The following is a 16923-nucleotide window of genomic DNA, read 5'->3' on the forward strand; positions in this document are numbered from 1 at the left end:
TATCTAGAAGACACAGGAGGACGTCGCATGGACTGGACTGTGGATCAGGCCTGCGTGAGAAGCCTAGCGGCGCTGTCTCACTCCCAAGGAGAATGGAGCCCTGGAGGGCATGGCTGTCGCCTGCTCTGCGCACGGGATTCTGGTCAGTGCCTAGAAAACTTTCTGCACCTAGTGGGGACCTCTGTGTGTGCGTGATGAAGGAAGGAGCTCCAACCGGCCCCTCACTCCTGCTTGAGTGGGTCGGGGGCCTCGGCTCAGCCCAGGGATCGCTGCTCTGGCTTCACCCAGGTCAGAGACCTAGAAGAGCTCTGCCATCTCCTTTTCCAAAGGGAAGACAACAACTCAGTGAAGGCCACGGGCACGCTGAGGGACGAGGCGGAGGCTTCGCCTTAGGCAAGAGGAATATCCTCAATGAGCACAACCACAGCCCCTCCGCTCCAGTCGACCCTCCCAGAGGGTTAGGCTTCTCGAGAAGCCTTTGCAGGCAGCACCTGCCTGAGTCCCTACAATCTCCCCTGGAGGCTGATCCTCTCTTCAGCCCGCCTTGCAAGGAGCAAACCGAGGCTCGGGGAGGTGCCGTGACATCCCCAGCCTCACAGCTAGTAGGTGGCTGAATGCCCACAGTGCTGCGGAGGGGCACGGCACGCACCTTTGAAACAGAAGCTCCAGCACCTGTCGTGTGGTGGCAAAACCTCTATACGTGCACAGGAAGCTGTGGACGTAGGCGGTGTCGCCCTCCAGGAAGGCGGGCACCAGGTGCTCCACTCGCTTCTGCCGCGTTCCAGCCTGGACGGTCCACACCAGGCGGGACGCTTTGCTCTTCGCTGGGGATGGATTTTCAGCCTGGGGTCAGACAGAGGGGCCGCTTGCCATCAGAGGCCGCACCGCGGGCCCCAGGAGTGCCGGGGACTGGAGGTCGCACCGAATGCCCAAGCCCGCGGTGACTTGTGGCCGGAAGTGGGCATCATTGCCCAGGGCAGGGAAGAATTCTCGGGATTCCAAGTAGGATGTGAGGTGGAGAAGGATTAAACCTCTTGGTCTCCTAGGTCTTTGTGCTGGCAGAGGAGTGACAGCCCCTCCCTGGATGAAGAGCATCAACCCTGGGGTGGCTGACCAACTGCCCATTCGAGACAGGAGAACACAGAGGCTTTTCGTGGGCTGGGAGGGATGAGGACGGGAGGACAGGCAGGGTGATCAGGGCGGTGCTGTGGAAATGGCAACAGAAGGTGCGGGTTCAGTGAAGGGCTGAGTCACTGGGCTAATGGGTCTCCCTTCTGGAAAGTTGGGCAGCCTGCTGAGGCCCGACGCCCTGACCTCGAGAGGCCACGTGGACGTGTTCCTCTGGACAGCAAAGGCAGAGGACCAGAAAGAACCCTGTGAGCCCCATGTCCTGTTGGGCAAAAAGCATGCCTATCCATCAGGATGCTGCGTCCGACTGGGAGAAGGTGGGGAAGGATTGCCAGGCCACATGGACACGTGAGGATGGGAGTTCAAACAGGAAAATCTCTACAGAACGCAAAAGGACTCTTGAACGCCCGTGAGCTGATGGGCTAGAAATGTCTCTGCTCTGCTACACCTCTGTGGACAGGGCCGTCTCCTGTGGCCAAGACGGGGGCTGGGCCCGCAGGGCAAGGTCGGGGGAAGAGATGGGGATTCAGATTCCTTTGGGAGCAGGGCTCCAGGCAGGAGCCCCGGGGCTGTCTCAGGGCCTTCGAAGACCTGGGGTCCTCAGTGCTGTCTTGGGGCCCTGGGGCTTGGGTCTCCCCAGCACCTGCACTCACCCTGAGCCGGCCCTGGCCTCGCTTGGCAGCGTGGGGCACCTTCCCTTCCTGCAGGGTGGTGGAGTCGAGGGCGTCGTGGCTCAGCTGCTGGCCCATCTCCTGAGTGACGCTCTGGAAAGACAGTGCCCGGCAGCCAGGCGGCAAGCCTCAGAGACCCGACTGGCTGTCTTTGCTGGCTCTCACACCTCTGTGACTCTCTCCACTCTGGACACACATACCCCGCCCCACGGTCCACACAGACCTCCACCGAGGAGGGAAACACACGGCAGCCTGAGGGCCTGGAATGAGGAGGCAGCTTAGGGGTCCCCTTTCAGTCCTGCCAGCCCTGTCCTGGCTTGGGAACGTGACGGGAAAAGCAGGTTATTGCCAGCCCACCAACCTTCTGCGGCCAAGGGCAGATCCTGCCCACACGTCCCTCTGGCCCCCACACTCACGAGGACGGGATGAGGGCTGCCCTGGGAGGGCTCGGGGAGCTGGTCTGGCCTCGATTGGGCTGCTCTAGGCTTCCTCATGTTACCTGAGAGGACCTCCTGCCAAAGGTCCAGCGGTGGGGGGCGTGGGAGCTGAGCCAGCGTCCACAACGTCTCCAAAGGTTCTCCCTGCGGGCTTTCTGGGAACCAGAGCCCTGGTCAGGCGGGAGAAAGCAGGAGAACATGTTTCTCTATCAAGAGTCTCCAGCCAAGTGAGCTGGCTTTGCGCACGTGGCTGCCTAGTTGCGGGGGTTCCAAGTCTGTTGGGGTCTGTTGTCAAGGAAGTGACCTCATTTCCTGCAGTGCCCTTACCTGAGTGCCCCCCTCAGATACCACCCATGCAAACAGTCCTCTGGCCATGGCCTTGCTCACCCCCCTTCTCCATGCGACGTCGTAGGCGTACCCAGGAACACCAACACACCCGTCTCACAGGCTCCCTAGAGGGTCTGGGTGCGGCCGAGGTCCCAGCTTTGAGACTGACGCAGAAACAAGTCCTCTTCCTTACCTCTTCTGGATCCTGCATAAGCCGTTGTGTCTCTCAGGGCCTGTCGGCCTCCTGTCTGCACACTGGGGAGGACCGGAGCGTGGACTTGCTAGACATGTCCTCTGGCGTGTGTCCTACCTTAGAGGACGATACCTCTCAAACTGCAGGCGGGTGTCACTTGCAGGCAATGCCTCCCACCTCGTGTTTCTTCCTCTTGCCACTTGCCCTGTGTCTGCTTCTCTTCGGATCCCAGCCTAGAGTCCATCCTTGCATCCAAGGTCAATGTGTGTGTGTGTGTGTGTGTGTTTGTGTGTGTGTGCATGCGCGTGTGTGTGTGTGTTTGTGTGCGTCCGCGTGTTGTGTGCTCAGGTTGTGGAGGCCAAGAAGAAAACAGCTCCCACAAAAGGGAGGGATTGGCAAGAGCTTCTCAAGGTCTCAGGGTTCCTAATTTCAGAAGCCAAGCCTCCGCGTGGGGTCCCAGTCTTGCCCTAGAAGGTCAGAACACACACTTACCCATTGGACTCACCCTGTCGAGGGCCATTCCCTACCCCTCTAGGGGCCTCAGTTTCCCAATGTTCCAGTGAGAGATTCAATTCAGGACTGCATAGGCCTGAGCTCAGCAGAAAAGTGGCCGCCACTGCCTCCACCGTGGGTGTGATGTGGGCAGGGCTACAATCCAGGGTGCCCCGGACCTGGGCTCCTCCTCAAACAAGAACTGACCAAATGCCCGTGTACACTGCCGAATACTCCCCCTCACCCCCATGCCATCTCCAGATCTGTATGCACTTCCACCAACACAGCCTTCTCCAGAGGCCCCTGGGAATGCCTGTGTGCAGCCAGAGCCCCAGCCTTGAGGACGCAGAGCTGGCTTCCTCCCTGGCTCCGCCTTCTTCCTCATCTGGGATTCTGGGCAAGGCATTGAAGTTCTGGGGTCTTCTCCTTCTCCCGTCACTGGCCACCTGGGATCAGGACTTCCTGGTCTAGACCTCCTGCTGTAATCCCCTCCTCTTGAGTGTGGACTGACTGGAGCGATTCCACAGAGGACGGCAAAGCGATGCCGTGTCACTACTGAGATTTGGATGTGGTCAGTGGTCCCTGAGAACGCGCAAGGGGATAGGTGTGACTACTCACAGCCCACTGTGGGGCATCAGGTACCAGGAAGGAACAGCCCCAGGCTCCTTCCCGCACCACACCCTCACACACCCACACACCCACACCGCCCTCACACACAAACACACACACACACACGCCCCCGCACCAGAGCTCAATGAAGAGCTCTGAAAAGCTGGCCACCCCTTGTTCTGGGCAGTTGTTTCTTGGTAGAACGAGGGCATCGTTTCTTATGACTCATCTTTAAGTCATTCTTTTACCAAATTAACATTAATTATCTATCTCAAACGTTAAAACTTTGGGGAATATATTTTACTCCACGATACGCTTCTTATAAACGCCAGTGTTTCATATGCGATGAGAATATTTTTGAAATTTGCACATTTTGAAAACGTTACCAGGGCCCATCCAGGAAAGCGAAAGATTTGAAAGGGGTCTCCCTGGCCCCGACATTTCCCTCGCTGTTTCCAGCTCTGGTGTCACACCTCCAATGGGTCCCCATCCCCAGGAAGTGAAAAGAGGGAATAGCGGGGCATCCTCTTTGAGACAGAATCTTTGATCTGCGGGGGATTTTTCTTCTTAATGAAAACCGCTATCTCAATTTCAAACATCCGGAGTCACTCACCTCAGACCAGACCCAGCCAGGCACAGGAGGCCACCTCTGGAAGGCTGGCACTTCCATGCAAACTCCGGAGGAGGGAAACGCACGGAGTCCGACAGAAGGAAACTCAGTGGCTACCAGGGACTTGCGGTGGGAGGAAGGGAGACTGACTGCTTCCCAGGGACAGGGTTTCTCTTGGACAAAAATGGGCGGGTACTAGATGCGGATGACGTTGGTGTGACGTTGTGAGTCTGCTTCACGCCACTTCAGCGAACAATTGAAAAGAACCCAAGAACTAAACTTTATTGAACTGACGAGATAAAATACAGGGAAAGGTTAAGTAAAGAAAAACCAACAACAAAACTTTAAAACCCACGCCATGGCTAGGGGAAGGCGAGGATTCTCTGGGGCTGCAGCTCAGGAGCTGAGGGTAGTGGCTGGGATGCTGCCAGTGCTTGCTGAAGGTCTTGAGCCGGCTGTGGCTCGCAAGATGCCTGTGCGGCTCTGAGCTGGGCTGGGCCCGAGAGGGAGAGACGGTGCCGGATCTTCAGGGTCTTCCGCGTCTTTCGGTGGAGCTGCAGCTGGAGATGGAAGAAGAGAAAACGCCACCAACATGACTGCCCGCCCAAGTCATTCCAAAGAAAGGGACCCTCTGCCGCCAATCCAGCAGTGTCAGTCCAAGCACCACGCCCCCGAAAGTCTTCCCAGAGTCGAGTCCCTGGCAAGAGTGATCTGAGCCCGCCCCTTGCTCCCAGCCGAACCCCAGCCTCTGGACACTCTGCTCCGGGGGGCGCAGCGCCATCCCCTCTGCACACGCCCACGTCACACACCCGAGTCCTCCTCACCCTCAGTCTTGGCATCAGTGTGCTCAGGCTGCTCCAGCCGGGAAAGAAGAACGCGGGCGCGGTGCTCCAGCTCCGAGCCGGGCATATTGAGACCGATGTAGGCCAAGAGCAGTTCCAGGCTGGGAACATCTGGGGGCTGGATAAAATCCTCAGGGTACCATCGGAGCCAGGCGCCCAGAATGAAGGAGATGGCCCTGAGGACGGACAGGTGGGCAGCAGAGTCAGAGAAGGGTCCTTTCCTTGCACGCTGGCCTCCCGGGCATCCCTGTGCGGGCCTGGGCTCCTGGGCCTCCCGCTCCTGGCTGTCCAGGGGCCAGTCCTACTTGGCGGCCACCTCCAATCTGGCAGTCTTGGCAGAGCTAGGCCAGGGCACCAAGGAGGGGCTAGGAAAACGCCTTTGGAAGGGGGAGCCCTGTGCCGTGGTGGCGTCACCTCTCCTAGGCCTCAGGGAAGCCTGACACACTGCTTGGAGCATCTCTCCGCCCACTGCCCACTGGAACGTCAGCTGCGTGAGGGCAGCGAGCGGTGCAGTCTCCTCTTTTCATTGCCCTCCCTGGCACACAGGAGGTGCTCCCAGAACATCTGACCAGTGAGGGAACAACGGACATTGTCTCCCGCCCATGCTTCCCAGGGCCCTCCTCTTGCCTCCAACTTTCCCTCCTGGGCCAAGTGCTGCCTGATTCACCAGGTGTCCCATGAGGGTCATGCTCCCCTGCCCCGTATCTCGACCAGGGAGGGGCTTATGTGGCCCCGGAGCACTCCCTGAGCCCCCTGAGCAGGAGCTGAGCACCCGCTGGGGAGCTTCTAGCAGATGAGTGAGCGGGACGCTGCAGGCAACTGCCCTCCAAGTGTGGACGCTGGGCGCCCTCCTAGGGATTCCAAAGCCCACTCACTTTTTGAGTTGGTCTAGGGGTCCGCCGTCCTCATCGCCATAGGCAAGGACACAACCGTATCTAGAAGACACAGGAGGACGTCGCATGGACTGGACTGTGGATCAGGCCTGCGTGAGAAGCCTAGCGGCGCTGTCTCACTCCCAAGGAGAATGGAGCCCTGGAGGGCATGGCTGTCGCCTGCTCTGCGCACGGGAATCTGGTCAGTGCCTAGAAAACTTTCTGCACCTAGTGGGGACCTCTGTGTGTGCGTGATGAAGGAAGGAGCTCCAACCGGCCCCTCACTCCTGCTTGAGTGGGTCGGGGGCCTCGGCTCAGCCCAGGGATCGCTGCTCTGGCTTCACCCAGGTCAGAGACCTAGAAGAGCTCTGCCATCTCCTTTTCCAAAGGGAAGACAACAACTCAGTGAAGGCCACGGGCACGCTGAGGGACGAGGCGGAGGCTTCGCCTTAGGCAAGAGGAATATCCTCAATGAGCACAACCACAGCCCCTCCGCTCCAGTCGACCCTCCCAGAGGGTTAGGCTTCTCGAGAAGCCTTTGCAGGCAGCACCTGCCTGAGTCCCTACAATCTCCCCTGGAGGCTGATCCTCTCTTCAGCCCGCCTTGCAAGGAGCAAACCGAGGCTCGGGGAGGTGCCGTGACATCCCCAGCCTCACAGCTAGTAGGTGGCTGAATGCCCACAGTGCTGCGGAGGGGCACGGCACGCACCTTTGAAACAGAAGCTCCAGCACCTGTCGTGTGGTGGCAAAACCTCTATACGTGCACAGGAAGCTGTGGACGTAGGCGGTGTCGCCCTCCAGGAAGGCGGGCACCAGGTGCTCCACTCGCTTCTGCCGCGTTCCAGCCTGGACGGTCCACCCCAGGCGGGACGCTTTGCTCTTCGCTGGGGATGGATTTTCAGCCTGGGGTCAGACAGAGGGGCCGCTTGCCATCAGAGGCCGCACCGCGGGCCCCAGGAGTGCCGGGGACTGGAGGTCGCACCGAATGCCCAAGCCCGCGGTGACTTGTGGCCGGAAGTGGGCATCATTGCCCAGGGCAGGGAAGAATTCTCGGGATTCCAAGTAGGATGTGAGGTGGAGAAGGATTAAACCTCTTGGTCTCCTAGGTCTTTGTGCTGGCAGAGGAGTGACAGCCCCTCCCTGGATGAAGAGCATCAACCCTGGGGTGGCTGACCAACTGCCCATTCGAGACAGGAGAACACAGAGGCTTTTCGTGGGCTGGGAGGGATGAGGACGGGAGGACAGGCAGGGTGATCAGGGCGGTGCTGTGGAAATGGCAACAGAAGGTGCGGGTTCAGTGAAGGGCTGAGTCACTGGGCTAATGGGTCTCCCTTCTGGAAAGTTGGGCAGCCTGCTGAGGCCCGACGCCCTGACCTCGAGAGGCCACGTGGACGTGTTCCTCTGGACAGCAAAGGCAGAGGACCAGAAAGAACCCTGTGAGCCCCATGTCCTGTTGGGCAAAAAGCATGCCTATCCATCAGGATGCTGCGTCCGACTGGGAGAAGGTGGGGAAGGATTGCCAGGCCACATGGACACGTGAGGATGGGAGTTCAAACAGGAAAATCTCTACAGAACGCAAAAGGACTCTTGAACGCCCGTGAGCTGATGGGCTAGAAATGTCTCTGCTCTGCTACACCTCTGTGGACAGGGCCGTCTCCTGTGGCCAAGACGGGGGCTGGGCCCGCAGGGCAAGGTCGGGGGAAGAGATGGGGATTCAGATTCCTTTGGGAGCAGGGCTCCAGGCAGGAGCCCCGGGGCTGTCTCAGGGCCTTCGAAGACCTGGGGTCCTCAGTGCTGTCTTGGGGCCCTGGGGCTTGGGTCTCCCCAGCACCTGCACTCACCCTGAGCCGGCCCTGGCCTCGCTTGGCAGCGTGGGGCACCTTCCCTTCCTGCAGGGTGGTGGAGTCGAGGGCGTCGTGGCTCAGCTGCTGGCCCATCTCCTGAGTGACGCTCTGGAAAGACAGTGCCCGGCAGCCAGGCGGCAAGCCTCAGAGACCCGACTGGCTGTCTTTGCTGGCTCTCACACCTCTGTGACTCTCTCCACTCTGGACACACATACCCCGCCCCACGGTCCACACAGACCTCCACCGAGGAGGGAAACACACGGCAGCCTGAGGGCCTGGAATGAGGAGGCAGCTTAGGGGTCAGCTTTCAGTCCTGCCAGCCCTGTCCTGGCTTGGGAACGTGACGGGAAAAGCAGGTTATTGCCAGCCCACCAACCTTCTGCGGCCAAGGGCAGATCCTGCCCACACGTCCCTCTGGCCCCCACACTCACGAGGACGGGATGAGGGCTGCCCTGGGAGGGCTCGGGGAGCTGGTCTGGCCTCGATTGGGCTGCTCTAGGCTTCCTCATGTTACCTGAGAGGACCTCCTGCCAAAGGTCCAGCGGTGGGGGGCGTGGGAGCTGAGCCAGCGTCCACAACGTCTCCAAAGGTTCTCCCTGCGGGCTTTCTGGGAACCAGAGCCCTGGTCAGGCGGGAGAAAGCAGGAGAACATGTTTCTCTATCAAGAGTCTCCAGCCAAGTGAGCTGGCTTTGCGCACGTGGCTGCCTAGTTGCGGGGGTTCCAAGTCTGTTGGGGTCTGTTGTCAAGGAAGTGACCTCATTTCCTGCAGTGCCCTTACCTGAGTGCCCCCCTCAGATACCACCCATGCAAACAGTCCTCTGGCCATGGCCTTGCTCACCCCCCTTCTCCATGCGACGTCGTAGGCGTACCCAGGAACACCAACACACCCGTCTCACAGGCTCCCTAGAGGGTCTGGGTGCGGCCGAGGTCCCAGCTTTGAGACTGACGCAGAAACAAGTCCTCTTCCTTACCTCTTCTGGATCCTGCATAAGCCGTTGTGTCTCTCAGGGCCTGTCGGCCTCCTGTCTGCACACTGGGGAGGACCGGAGCGTGGACTTGCTAGACATGTCCTCTGGCGTGTGTCCTACCTTAGAGGACGATACCTCTCAAACTGCAGGCGGGTGTCACTTGCAGGCAATGCCTCCCACCTCGTGTTTCTTCCTCTTGCCACTTGCCCTGTGTCTGCTTCTCTTCGGATCCCAGCCTAGAGTCCATCCTTGCATCCAAGGTCAATGTGTGTGTGTGTGTGTGTGTGTTTGTGTGTGTGTGCATGCGCGTGTGTGTGTGTGTTTGTGTGCGTCCGCGTGTTGTGTGCTCAGGTTGTGGAGGCCAAGAAGAAAACAGCTCCCACAAAAGGGAGGGATTGGCAAGAGCTTCTCAAGGTCTCATGGTTCCTAATTTCAGAAGCCAAGCCTCCGCGTGGGGTCCCAGTCTTGCCCTAGAAGGTCAGAACACACACTTACCCATTGGACTCACCCTGTCGAGGGCCATTCCCTACCCCTCTAGGGGCCTCAGTTTCCCAATGTTCCAGTGAGAGATTCAATTCAGGACTGCATAGGCCTGAGCTCAGCAGAAAAGTGGCCGCCACTGCCTCCACCGTGGGTGTGATGTGGGCAGGGCTACAATCCAGGGTGCCCCGGACCTGGGCTCCTCCTCAAACAAGAACTGACCAAATGCCCGTGTACACTGCCGAATACTCCCCCTCACCCCCATGCCATCTCCAGATCTGTATGCACTTCCACCAACACAGCCTTCTCCAGAGGCCCCTGGGAATGCCTGTGTGCAGCCAGAGCCCCAGCCTTGAGGACGCAGAGCTGGCTTCCTCCCTGGCTCCGCCTTCTTCCTCATCTGGGATTCTGGGCAAGGCATTGAAGTTCTGGGGTCTTCTCCTTCTCCCGTCACTGGCCACCTGGGATCAGGACTTCCTGGTCTAGACCTCCTGCTGTAATCCCCTCCTCTTGAGTGTGGACTGACTGGAGCGATTCCACAGAGGACGGCAAAGCGATGCCGTGTCACTACTGAGATTTGGATGTGGTCAGTGGTCCCTGAGAACGCGCAAGGGGATAGGTGTGACTACTCACAGCCCACTGTGGGGCATCAGGTACCAGGAAGGAACAGCCCCAGGCTCCTTCCCGCACCACACCCTCACACACCCACACACCCACACCGCCCTCACACACAAACACACACACACACACGCCCCCGCACCAGAGCTCAATGAAGAGCTCTGAAAAGCTGGCCACCCCTTGTTCTGGGCAGTTGTTTCTTGGTAGAACGAGGGCATCGTTTCTTATGACTCATCTTTAAGTCATTCTTTTACCAAATTAACATTAATTATCTATCTCAAACGTTAAAACTTTGGGGAATATATTTTACTCCACGATACGCTTCTTATAAACGCCAGTGTTTCATATGCGATGAGAATATTTTTGAAATTTGCACATTTTGAAAACGTTACCAGGGCCCATCCAGGAAAGCGAAAGATTTGAAAGGGGTCTCCCTGGCCCCGACATTTCCCTCGCTGTTTCCAGCTCTGGTGTCACACCTCCAATGGGTCCCCATCCCCAGGAAGTGAAAAGAGGGAATAGCGGGGCATCCTCTTTGAGACAGAATCTTTGATCTGCGGGGGATTTTTCTTCTTAATGAAAACCGCTATCTCAATTTCAAACATCCGGAGTCACTCACCTCAGACCAGACCCAGCCAGGCACAGGAGGCCACCTCTGGAAGGCTGGCACTTCCATGCAAACTCCGGAGGAGGGAAACGCACGGAGTCCGACAGAAGGAAACTCAGTGGCTACCAGGGACTTGCGGTGGGAGGAAGGGAGACTGACTGCTTCCCAGGGACAGGGTTTCTCTTGGACAAAAATGGGCGGGTACTAGATGCGGATGACGTTGGTGTGACGTTGTGAGTCTGCTTCACGCCACTTCAGCGAACAATTGAAAAGAACCCAAGAACTAAACTTTATTGAACTGACGAGATAAAATACAGGGAAAGGTTAAGTAAAGAAAAACCAACAACAAAACTTTAAAACCCACGCCATGGCTAGGGGAAGGCGAGGATTCTCTGGGGCTGCAGCTCAGGAGCTGAGGGTAGTGGCTGGGATGCTGCCAGTGCTTGCTGAAGGTCTTGAGCCGGCTGTGGCTCGCAAGATGCCTGTGCGGCTCTGAGCTGGGCTGGGCCCGAGAGGGAGAGACGGTGCCGGATCTTCAGGGTCTTCCGCGTCTTTCGGTGGAGCTGCAGCTGGAGATGGAAGAAGAGAAAACGCCACCAACATGACTGCCCGCCCAAGTCATTCCAAAGAAAGGGACCCTCTGCCGCCAATCCAGCAGTCTCAGTCCAAGCACCACGCCCCCGAAAGTCTTCCCAGACTCCAGTCCCTGGCAAGAGTGATCTGAGCCCGCCCCTTGCTCCCAGCCGAACCCCAGCCTCTGGACACTCTGCTCCGGGGGGCGCAGCGCCATCCCCTCTGCACACGCCCACGTCACACACCCGAGTCCTCCTCACCCTCAGTCTTGGCATCAGTGTGCTCAGGCTGCTCCAGCCGGGAAAGAAGAACGCGGGCGCGGTGCTCCAGCTCCGAGCCGGGCATATTGAGACCGATGTAGGCCAAGAGCAGTTCCAGGCTGGGAACATCTGGGGGCTGGATAAAATCCTCAGGGTACCATCGGAGCCAGGCGCCCAGAATGAAGGAGATGGCCCTGAGGACGGACAGGTGGGCAGCAGAGTCAGAGAAGGGTCCTTTCCTTGCACGCTGGCCTCCCGGGCATCCCTGTGCGGGCCTGGGCTCCTGGGCCTCCCGCTCCTGGCTGTCCAGGGGCCAGTCCTACTTGGCGGCCACCTCCAATCTGGCAGTCTTGGCAGAGCTAGGCCAGGGCACCAAGGAGGGGCTAGGAAAACGCCTTTGGAAGGGGGAGCCCTGTGCCGTGGTGGCGTCACCTCTCCTAGGCCTCAGGGAAGCCTGACACACTGCTTGGAGCATCTCTCCGCCCACTGCCCACTGGAACGTCAGCTGCGTGAGGGCAGCGAGCGGTGCAGTCTCCTCTTTTCATTGCCCTCCCTGGCACACAGGAGGTGCTCCCAGAACATCTGACCAGTGAGGGAACAACGGACATTGTCTCCCGCCCATGCTTCCCAGGGCCCTCCTCTTGCCTCCAACTTTCCCTCCTGGGCCTACGTGCTGCCTGATTCACCAGGTGTCCCATGAGGGTCATGCTCCCCTGCCCCGTATCTCGACCAGGGAGGGGCTTATGTGGCCCCGGAGCACTCCCTGAGCCCCCTGAGCAGGAGCTGAGCACCCGCTGGGGAGCTTCTAGCAGATGAGTGAGCGGGACGCTGCAGGCAACTGCCCTCCAAGTGTGGACGCTGGGCGCCCTCCTAGGGATTCCAAAGCCCACTCACTTTTTGAGTTGGTCTAGGGGTCCGCCGTCCTCATCGCCATAGGCAAGGACGCAACCGTATCTAGAAGACACAGGAGGACGTCGCATGGACTGGACTGTGGATCAGGCCTGCGTGAGAAGCCTAGCGGCGCTGTCTCACTCCCAAGGAGAATGGAGCCCTGGAAGGCATGGCTGTCGCCTGCTCTGCGCACGGGATTCTGGTCAGTGCCTAGAAAACTTTCTGCACCTAGTGGGGACCTCTGTGTGTGCGTAATGAAGGAAGGAGCTCCAACCGGCCCCTCACTCCTGCTTGAGTGGGTCGGGGGCCTCGGCTCAGCCCAGGGATCGCTGCTCTGGCTTCACCCAGGTCAGAGACCTAGAAGAGCTCTGCCATCTCCTTTTCCAAAGGGAAGACAACAACTCAGTGAAGGCCACGGGCACGCTGAGGGACGAGGCGGAGGCTTCGCCTTAGGCAAGAGGAATATCCTCAATGAGCACAACCACAGCCCCTCCGCTCCAGTCGACCCTCCCAGAGGGTTAGGCTTCTCGAGAAGCCTTTGCAGGCAGCACCTGCCTGAGTCCCTACAATCTCCCCTGGAGGCTGATCCTCTCTTCAGCCCGCCTTGCAAGGAGCAAACCGAGGCTCGGGGAGGTGCCGTGACATCCCCAGCCTCACAGCTAGTAGGTGGCTGAATGCCCACAGTGCTGCGGAGGGGCACGGCACGCACCTTTGAAACAGAAGCTCCAGCACCTGTCGTGTGGTGGCAAAACCTCTATATGTGCACAGGAACCTGTGGACGTAGGCGGTGTCGCCCTCCAGGAAGGCGGGCACCAGGTGCTCCACTCGCTTCTGCCGCGTTCCAGCCTGGACTGTCCACACCAGGCGGGACGCTTTGCTCTTCGCTGGGGATGGATTTTCAGCCTGGGGTCAGACAGAGGGGCCGCTTGCCATCAGAGGCCGCACCGCGGGCCCCAGTAGTGCCGGGGACTGGAGGTCACTCCGAATGCCCAAGCCCGCGGTGACTTGTGGCCCCAAGTGGGCATCATTGCCCAGGGCAGGGAAGAATTCTCGGGATTCCAAGTAGGATGTGAGGTGGAGAAGGATTAAACCTCTTGGTCTCCTAGGTCTTTGTGCTGGCAGAGGAGTGACAGCCCCTCCCTGGATGAAGAGCATCAACCCTGGGGTGGCTGACCAACTGCCCATTCGAGACAGGAGAACACAGAGGCTTTTCGTGGGCTGGGAGGGATGAGGACGGGAGGACAGGCAGGGTGATCAGGGCGGTGCTGTGGAAATGGCAACAGAAGGTGCGGGTTCAGTGAAGGGCTGAGTCACTGGGCTAATGGGTCTCCCTTCTGGAAAGTTGGGCAGCCTGCTGAGGCCCGACGCCCTGACCTCGAGAGGCCACGTGGACGTGTTCCTCTGGACAGCAAAGGCAGAGGACCAGAAAGAACCCTGTGAGCCCCATGTCCTGTTGGGCAAAAAGCATGCCTATCCATCAGGATGCTGCGTCTGACTGGGAGAAGGTGGGGAAGGATTGCCAGGCCACATGGACACGTGAGGATGGGAGTTCAAACAGGAAAATCTCTACAGAACGCAAAAGGACTCTTGAACGCCCGTGAGCTGATGGGCTAGAAATGTCTCTGCTCTGCTACACCTCTGTGGACAGGGCCGTCTCCTCTGGCCAAGACGGGGGCTGGGCCCGCAGGGCAAGGTCGGGGGAAGAGATGGGGATTCAGATTCCTTTGGGAGCAGGGCTCCAGGCAGGAGCCCCGGGGCTGTCTCAGGGCCTTCGAAGACCTGGGGGTCCTCAGTGCTGTCTTGGGGCCCTGGGGCTTGGGTCTCCCCAGCACCTGCACTCACCCTGAGCCGGCCCTGGCCTCGCTTGGCAGCGTGGGGCACCTTCCCTTCCTGCAGGGTGGTGGAGTCGAGGGCGTCGTGGCTCAGCTGCTGGCCCGTCTCCTGAGTGACGCTCTGGAAAGACAGTGCCCGGCAGCCAGGCGGCAAGCCTCAGAGACCCGACTGGCTGTCTTTGCTGGCTCTCACACCTCTGTGACTCTCTCCACTCTGGACACACATGCCCCGCCCCACGGTCCACACAGACCTCCACCGAGGAGGGAAACACACGGCAGCCTGAGGGCCTGGAATGAGGAGGCAGCTTAGGGGTCCCCTTTCAGTCCTGCCAGCCCTGTCCTGGCTTGGGAACGTGACGGGAAAAGCAGGTTATTGCCAGCCCACCAACCTTCTGCGGCCAAGGGCAGATCCTGCCCACACGTCCCTCTGGCCCCCACACTCACGAGGACGGGATGAGGGCTGCCCTGGGAGGGCTCGGGGAGCTGGTCTGGCCTCGATTGGGCTGCTCTAGGCTTCCTCATGTTACCTGAGAGGACCTCCTGCCAAAGGTCCAGCCGTGGGGGGCGTTGGAGCTGAGCCAGCGTCCACAACGTCTCCAAAGGTTCTCCCTGCGGGCTTTCTGGGAACCAGAGCCCTGGTCAGGCGGGAGAAAGCAGGAGAACATGTTTCTCTATCAAGAGTCTCCAGCCAAGTGAGCTGTCTTTGCGCACGTGGCTGCCTAGTTGCGGGGGTTCCAAGTCTGTTGGGGTCTGTTGTCAAGGAAGTGACCTCATTTCCTGCAGTGCCCTTACCTGAGTGCCCCCCTCAGATACCACCCATGCAAACAGTCCTCTGGCCATGGCCTTGCTCACCCCCCTTCTCCATGCGACGTCGTAGGCGTACCCAGGAACACCAACACACCCGTCTCACAGGCTCCCTAGAGGGTCTGGGTGCGGCCGAGGTCCCAGCTTTGAGACTGACGCAGAAACAAGTCCTCTTCCTTACCTCTTCTGGATCCTGCATAAGCCGTTGTGTCTCTCAGGGCCTGTCGGCCTCCTGTCTGCACACTGGGGAGGACCGGAGCGTGGACTTGCTAGACATGTCCTCTGGCGTGTGTCCTACCTTAGAGGACGATACCTCTCAAACTGCAGGCGGGTGTCACTTGCAGGCAATGCCCCCCACCTCGTGTTTCTTCCTCTTGCCACTTGCCCTGTGTCTGCTTCTCTTCGGATCCCACCCTAGAGTCCATCCTTGCATCCAAGGTCAATGTGTGTGTGTGTGTGTGTGTGTGTGTTTGTGTGTGTGTGCATGCGCGTGTGTGTGTGTGTTTGTGTGCGTCCGCGTGTTGTGTGCTCAGGTTGTGGAGGCCAAGAAGAAAACAGCTCCCACAAAAGGGAGGGATTGGCAAGAGCTTCTCAAGGTCTCATGGTTCCTAATTTCAGAAGCCAAGCCTCCGCGTGGGGTCCCAGTCTTGCCCTAGAAGGTCAGAACACACACTTACCCATTGGACTCACCCTGTCGAGGGCCATTCCCTACCCCTCTAGGGGCCTCAGTTTCCCAATGTTCCAGTGAGAGATTCAATTCAGGACTGCATAGGCCTGAGCTCAGCAGAAAAGTGGCCGCCACTGCCTCCACCGTGGGTGTGATGTGGGCAGGGCTACAATCCAGGGTGCCCCGGACCTGGGCTCCTCCTCAAACAAGAACTGACCAAATGCCCGTGTACACTGCCGAATACTCCCCCTCACCCCCATGCCATCTCCAGATCTGTATGCACTTCCACCAACACAGCCTTCTCCAGAGGCCCCTGGGAATGCCTGTGTGCAGCCAGAGCCCCAGCCTTGAGGACGCAGAGCTGGCTTCCTCCCTGGCTCCGCCTTCTTCCTCATCTGGGATTCTGGGCAAGGCATTGAAGTTCTGGGGTCTTCTCCTTCTCCCGTCACTGGCCACCTGGGATCAGGACTTCCTGGTCTAGACCTCCTGCTGTAATCCCCTCCTCTTGAGTGTGGACTGACTGGAGCGATTCCACAGAGGACGGCAAAGCGATGCCGTGTCACTACTGAGATTTGGATGTGGTCAGTGGTCCCTGAGAACGCGCAAGGGGATAGGTGTGACTACTCACAGCCCACTGTGGGGCATCAGGTACCAGGAAGGAACAGCCCCAGGCTCCTTCCCGCACCACACCCTCACACACCCACACACCCACACCGCCCTCACACACACACACACGCACACACACACTCTCACGCAACACACACACACGCCCCCGCACCAGAGCTCAATGAAGAGCTCTGAAAAGCTGGCCACCCCTTGTTCTGGGCAGTTGTTTCTTGGTAGAACGAGGGCATCGTTTCTTATGACTCATCTTTAAGTCATTCTTTTACCAAATTAACATTAATTATCTATCTCAAACGTTAAAACTTTGGGGAATATATTTTACTCCACGATACGCTTCTTATAAACGCCAGTGTTTCATATGCGATGAGAATATTTTTGAAATTTGCACATTTTGAAAACGTTACCAGGGCCCATCCAGGAAAGCGAAAGATTTGAAAGGGGTCTCCCTGGCCCCGACATTTCCCTCGCTGTTTCCAGCTCTGGTGTCACACCTCCAATGGGTCCCCATCCCCAGGAAGTGAAAAGAGGGAATAGCGGGGCATCCTCTTTGAGACAGAATCTTTGATCTGCGGG

At 58.8% G+C, this 16923-nt stretch overlaps 2 protein-coding genes across 4 annotated transcripts; both read right to left on the bottom strand.

The window, feature by feature from the left end:
• Positions 1–4728: 4728 nt before the first annotated feature.
• On the bottom strand, positions 4729–8706 carry LOC138918881 (ral guanine nucleotide dissociation stimulator-like). The gene is made up of 6 exons (XM_070242454.1): positions 8540–8706; positions 8023–8133; positions 6891–7084; positions 6185–6244; positions 5292–5485; positions 4729–5027 (listed from the first exon to the last, which is right to left on the bottom strand). The coding sequence occupies exons 1-6, from the start codon at positions 8675–8677 to the stop codon at positions 4864–4866; spliced, it is 861 nt and encodes a 286-aa protein (XP_070098555.1). The 5' UTR covers positions 8678–8706; the 3' UTR covers positions 4729–4863.
• A 2258-nt stretch (positions 8707–10964) lies between these two features.
• Positions 10965–15010, bottom strand: LOC138918932 (ral guanine nucleotide dissociation stimulator-like). 3 transcript variants are annotated; one of them, XM_070242501.1, is made up of 5 exons: positions 14783–15010; positions 14266–14376; positions 12427–13326; positions 11533–11726; positions 10965–11268 (listed from the first exon to the last, which is right to left on the bottom strand). In XM_070242501.1, exons 3-5 carry the CDS (start codon positions 12510–12512, stop codon positions 11105–11107), a joined length of 444 nt encoding a protein of 147 aa, XP_070098602.1. In that variant the 5' UTR covers positions 12513–13326; positions 14266–14376; positions 14783–15010; the 3' UTR covers positions 10965–11104. The 3 variants fall into 3 exon arrangements, 2 of the variants coding, with proteins under 2 accessions (XP_070098602.1, XP_070098601.1); XR_011428698.1 differs by having other exon boundaries at positions 11533–13326; positions 14783–14991; XM_070242500.1 differs by having other exon boundaries at positions 14266–14949.
• Between the last annotated feature and the right edge of the window lie 1913 nt (positions 15011–16923).

The sequence above is a fragment of the Equus caballus genome, chromosome 19, assembly GCF_041296265.1.
Source record: "Equus caballus isolate H_3958 breed thoroughbred chromosome 19, TB-T2T, whole genome shotgun sequence".
NCBI classification, from domain to species: Eukaryota; Metazoa; Chordata; class Mammalia; order Perissodactyla; family Equidae; genus Equus; species Equus caballus.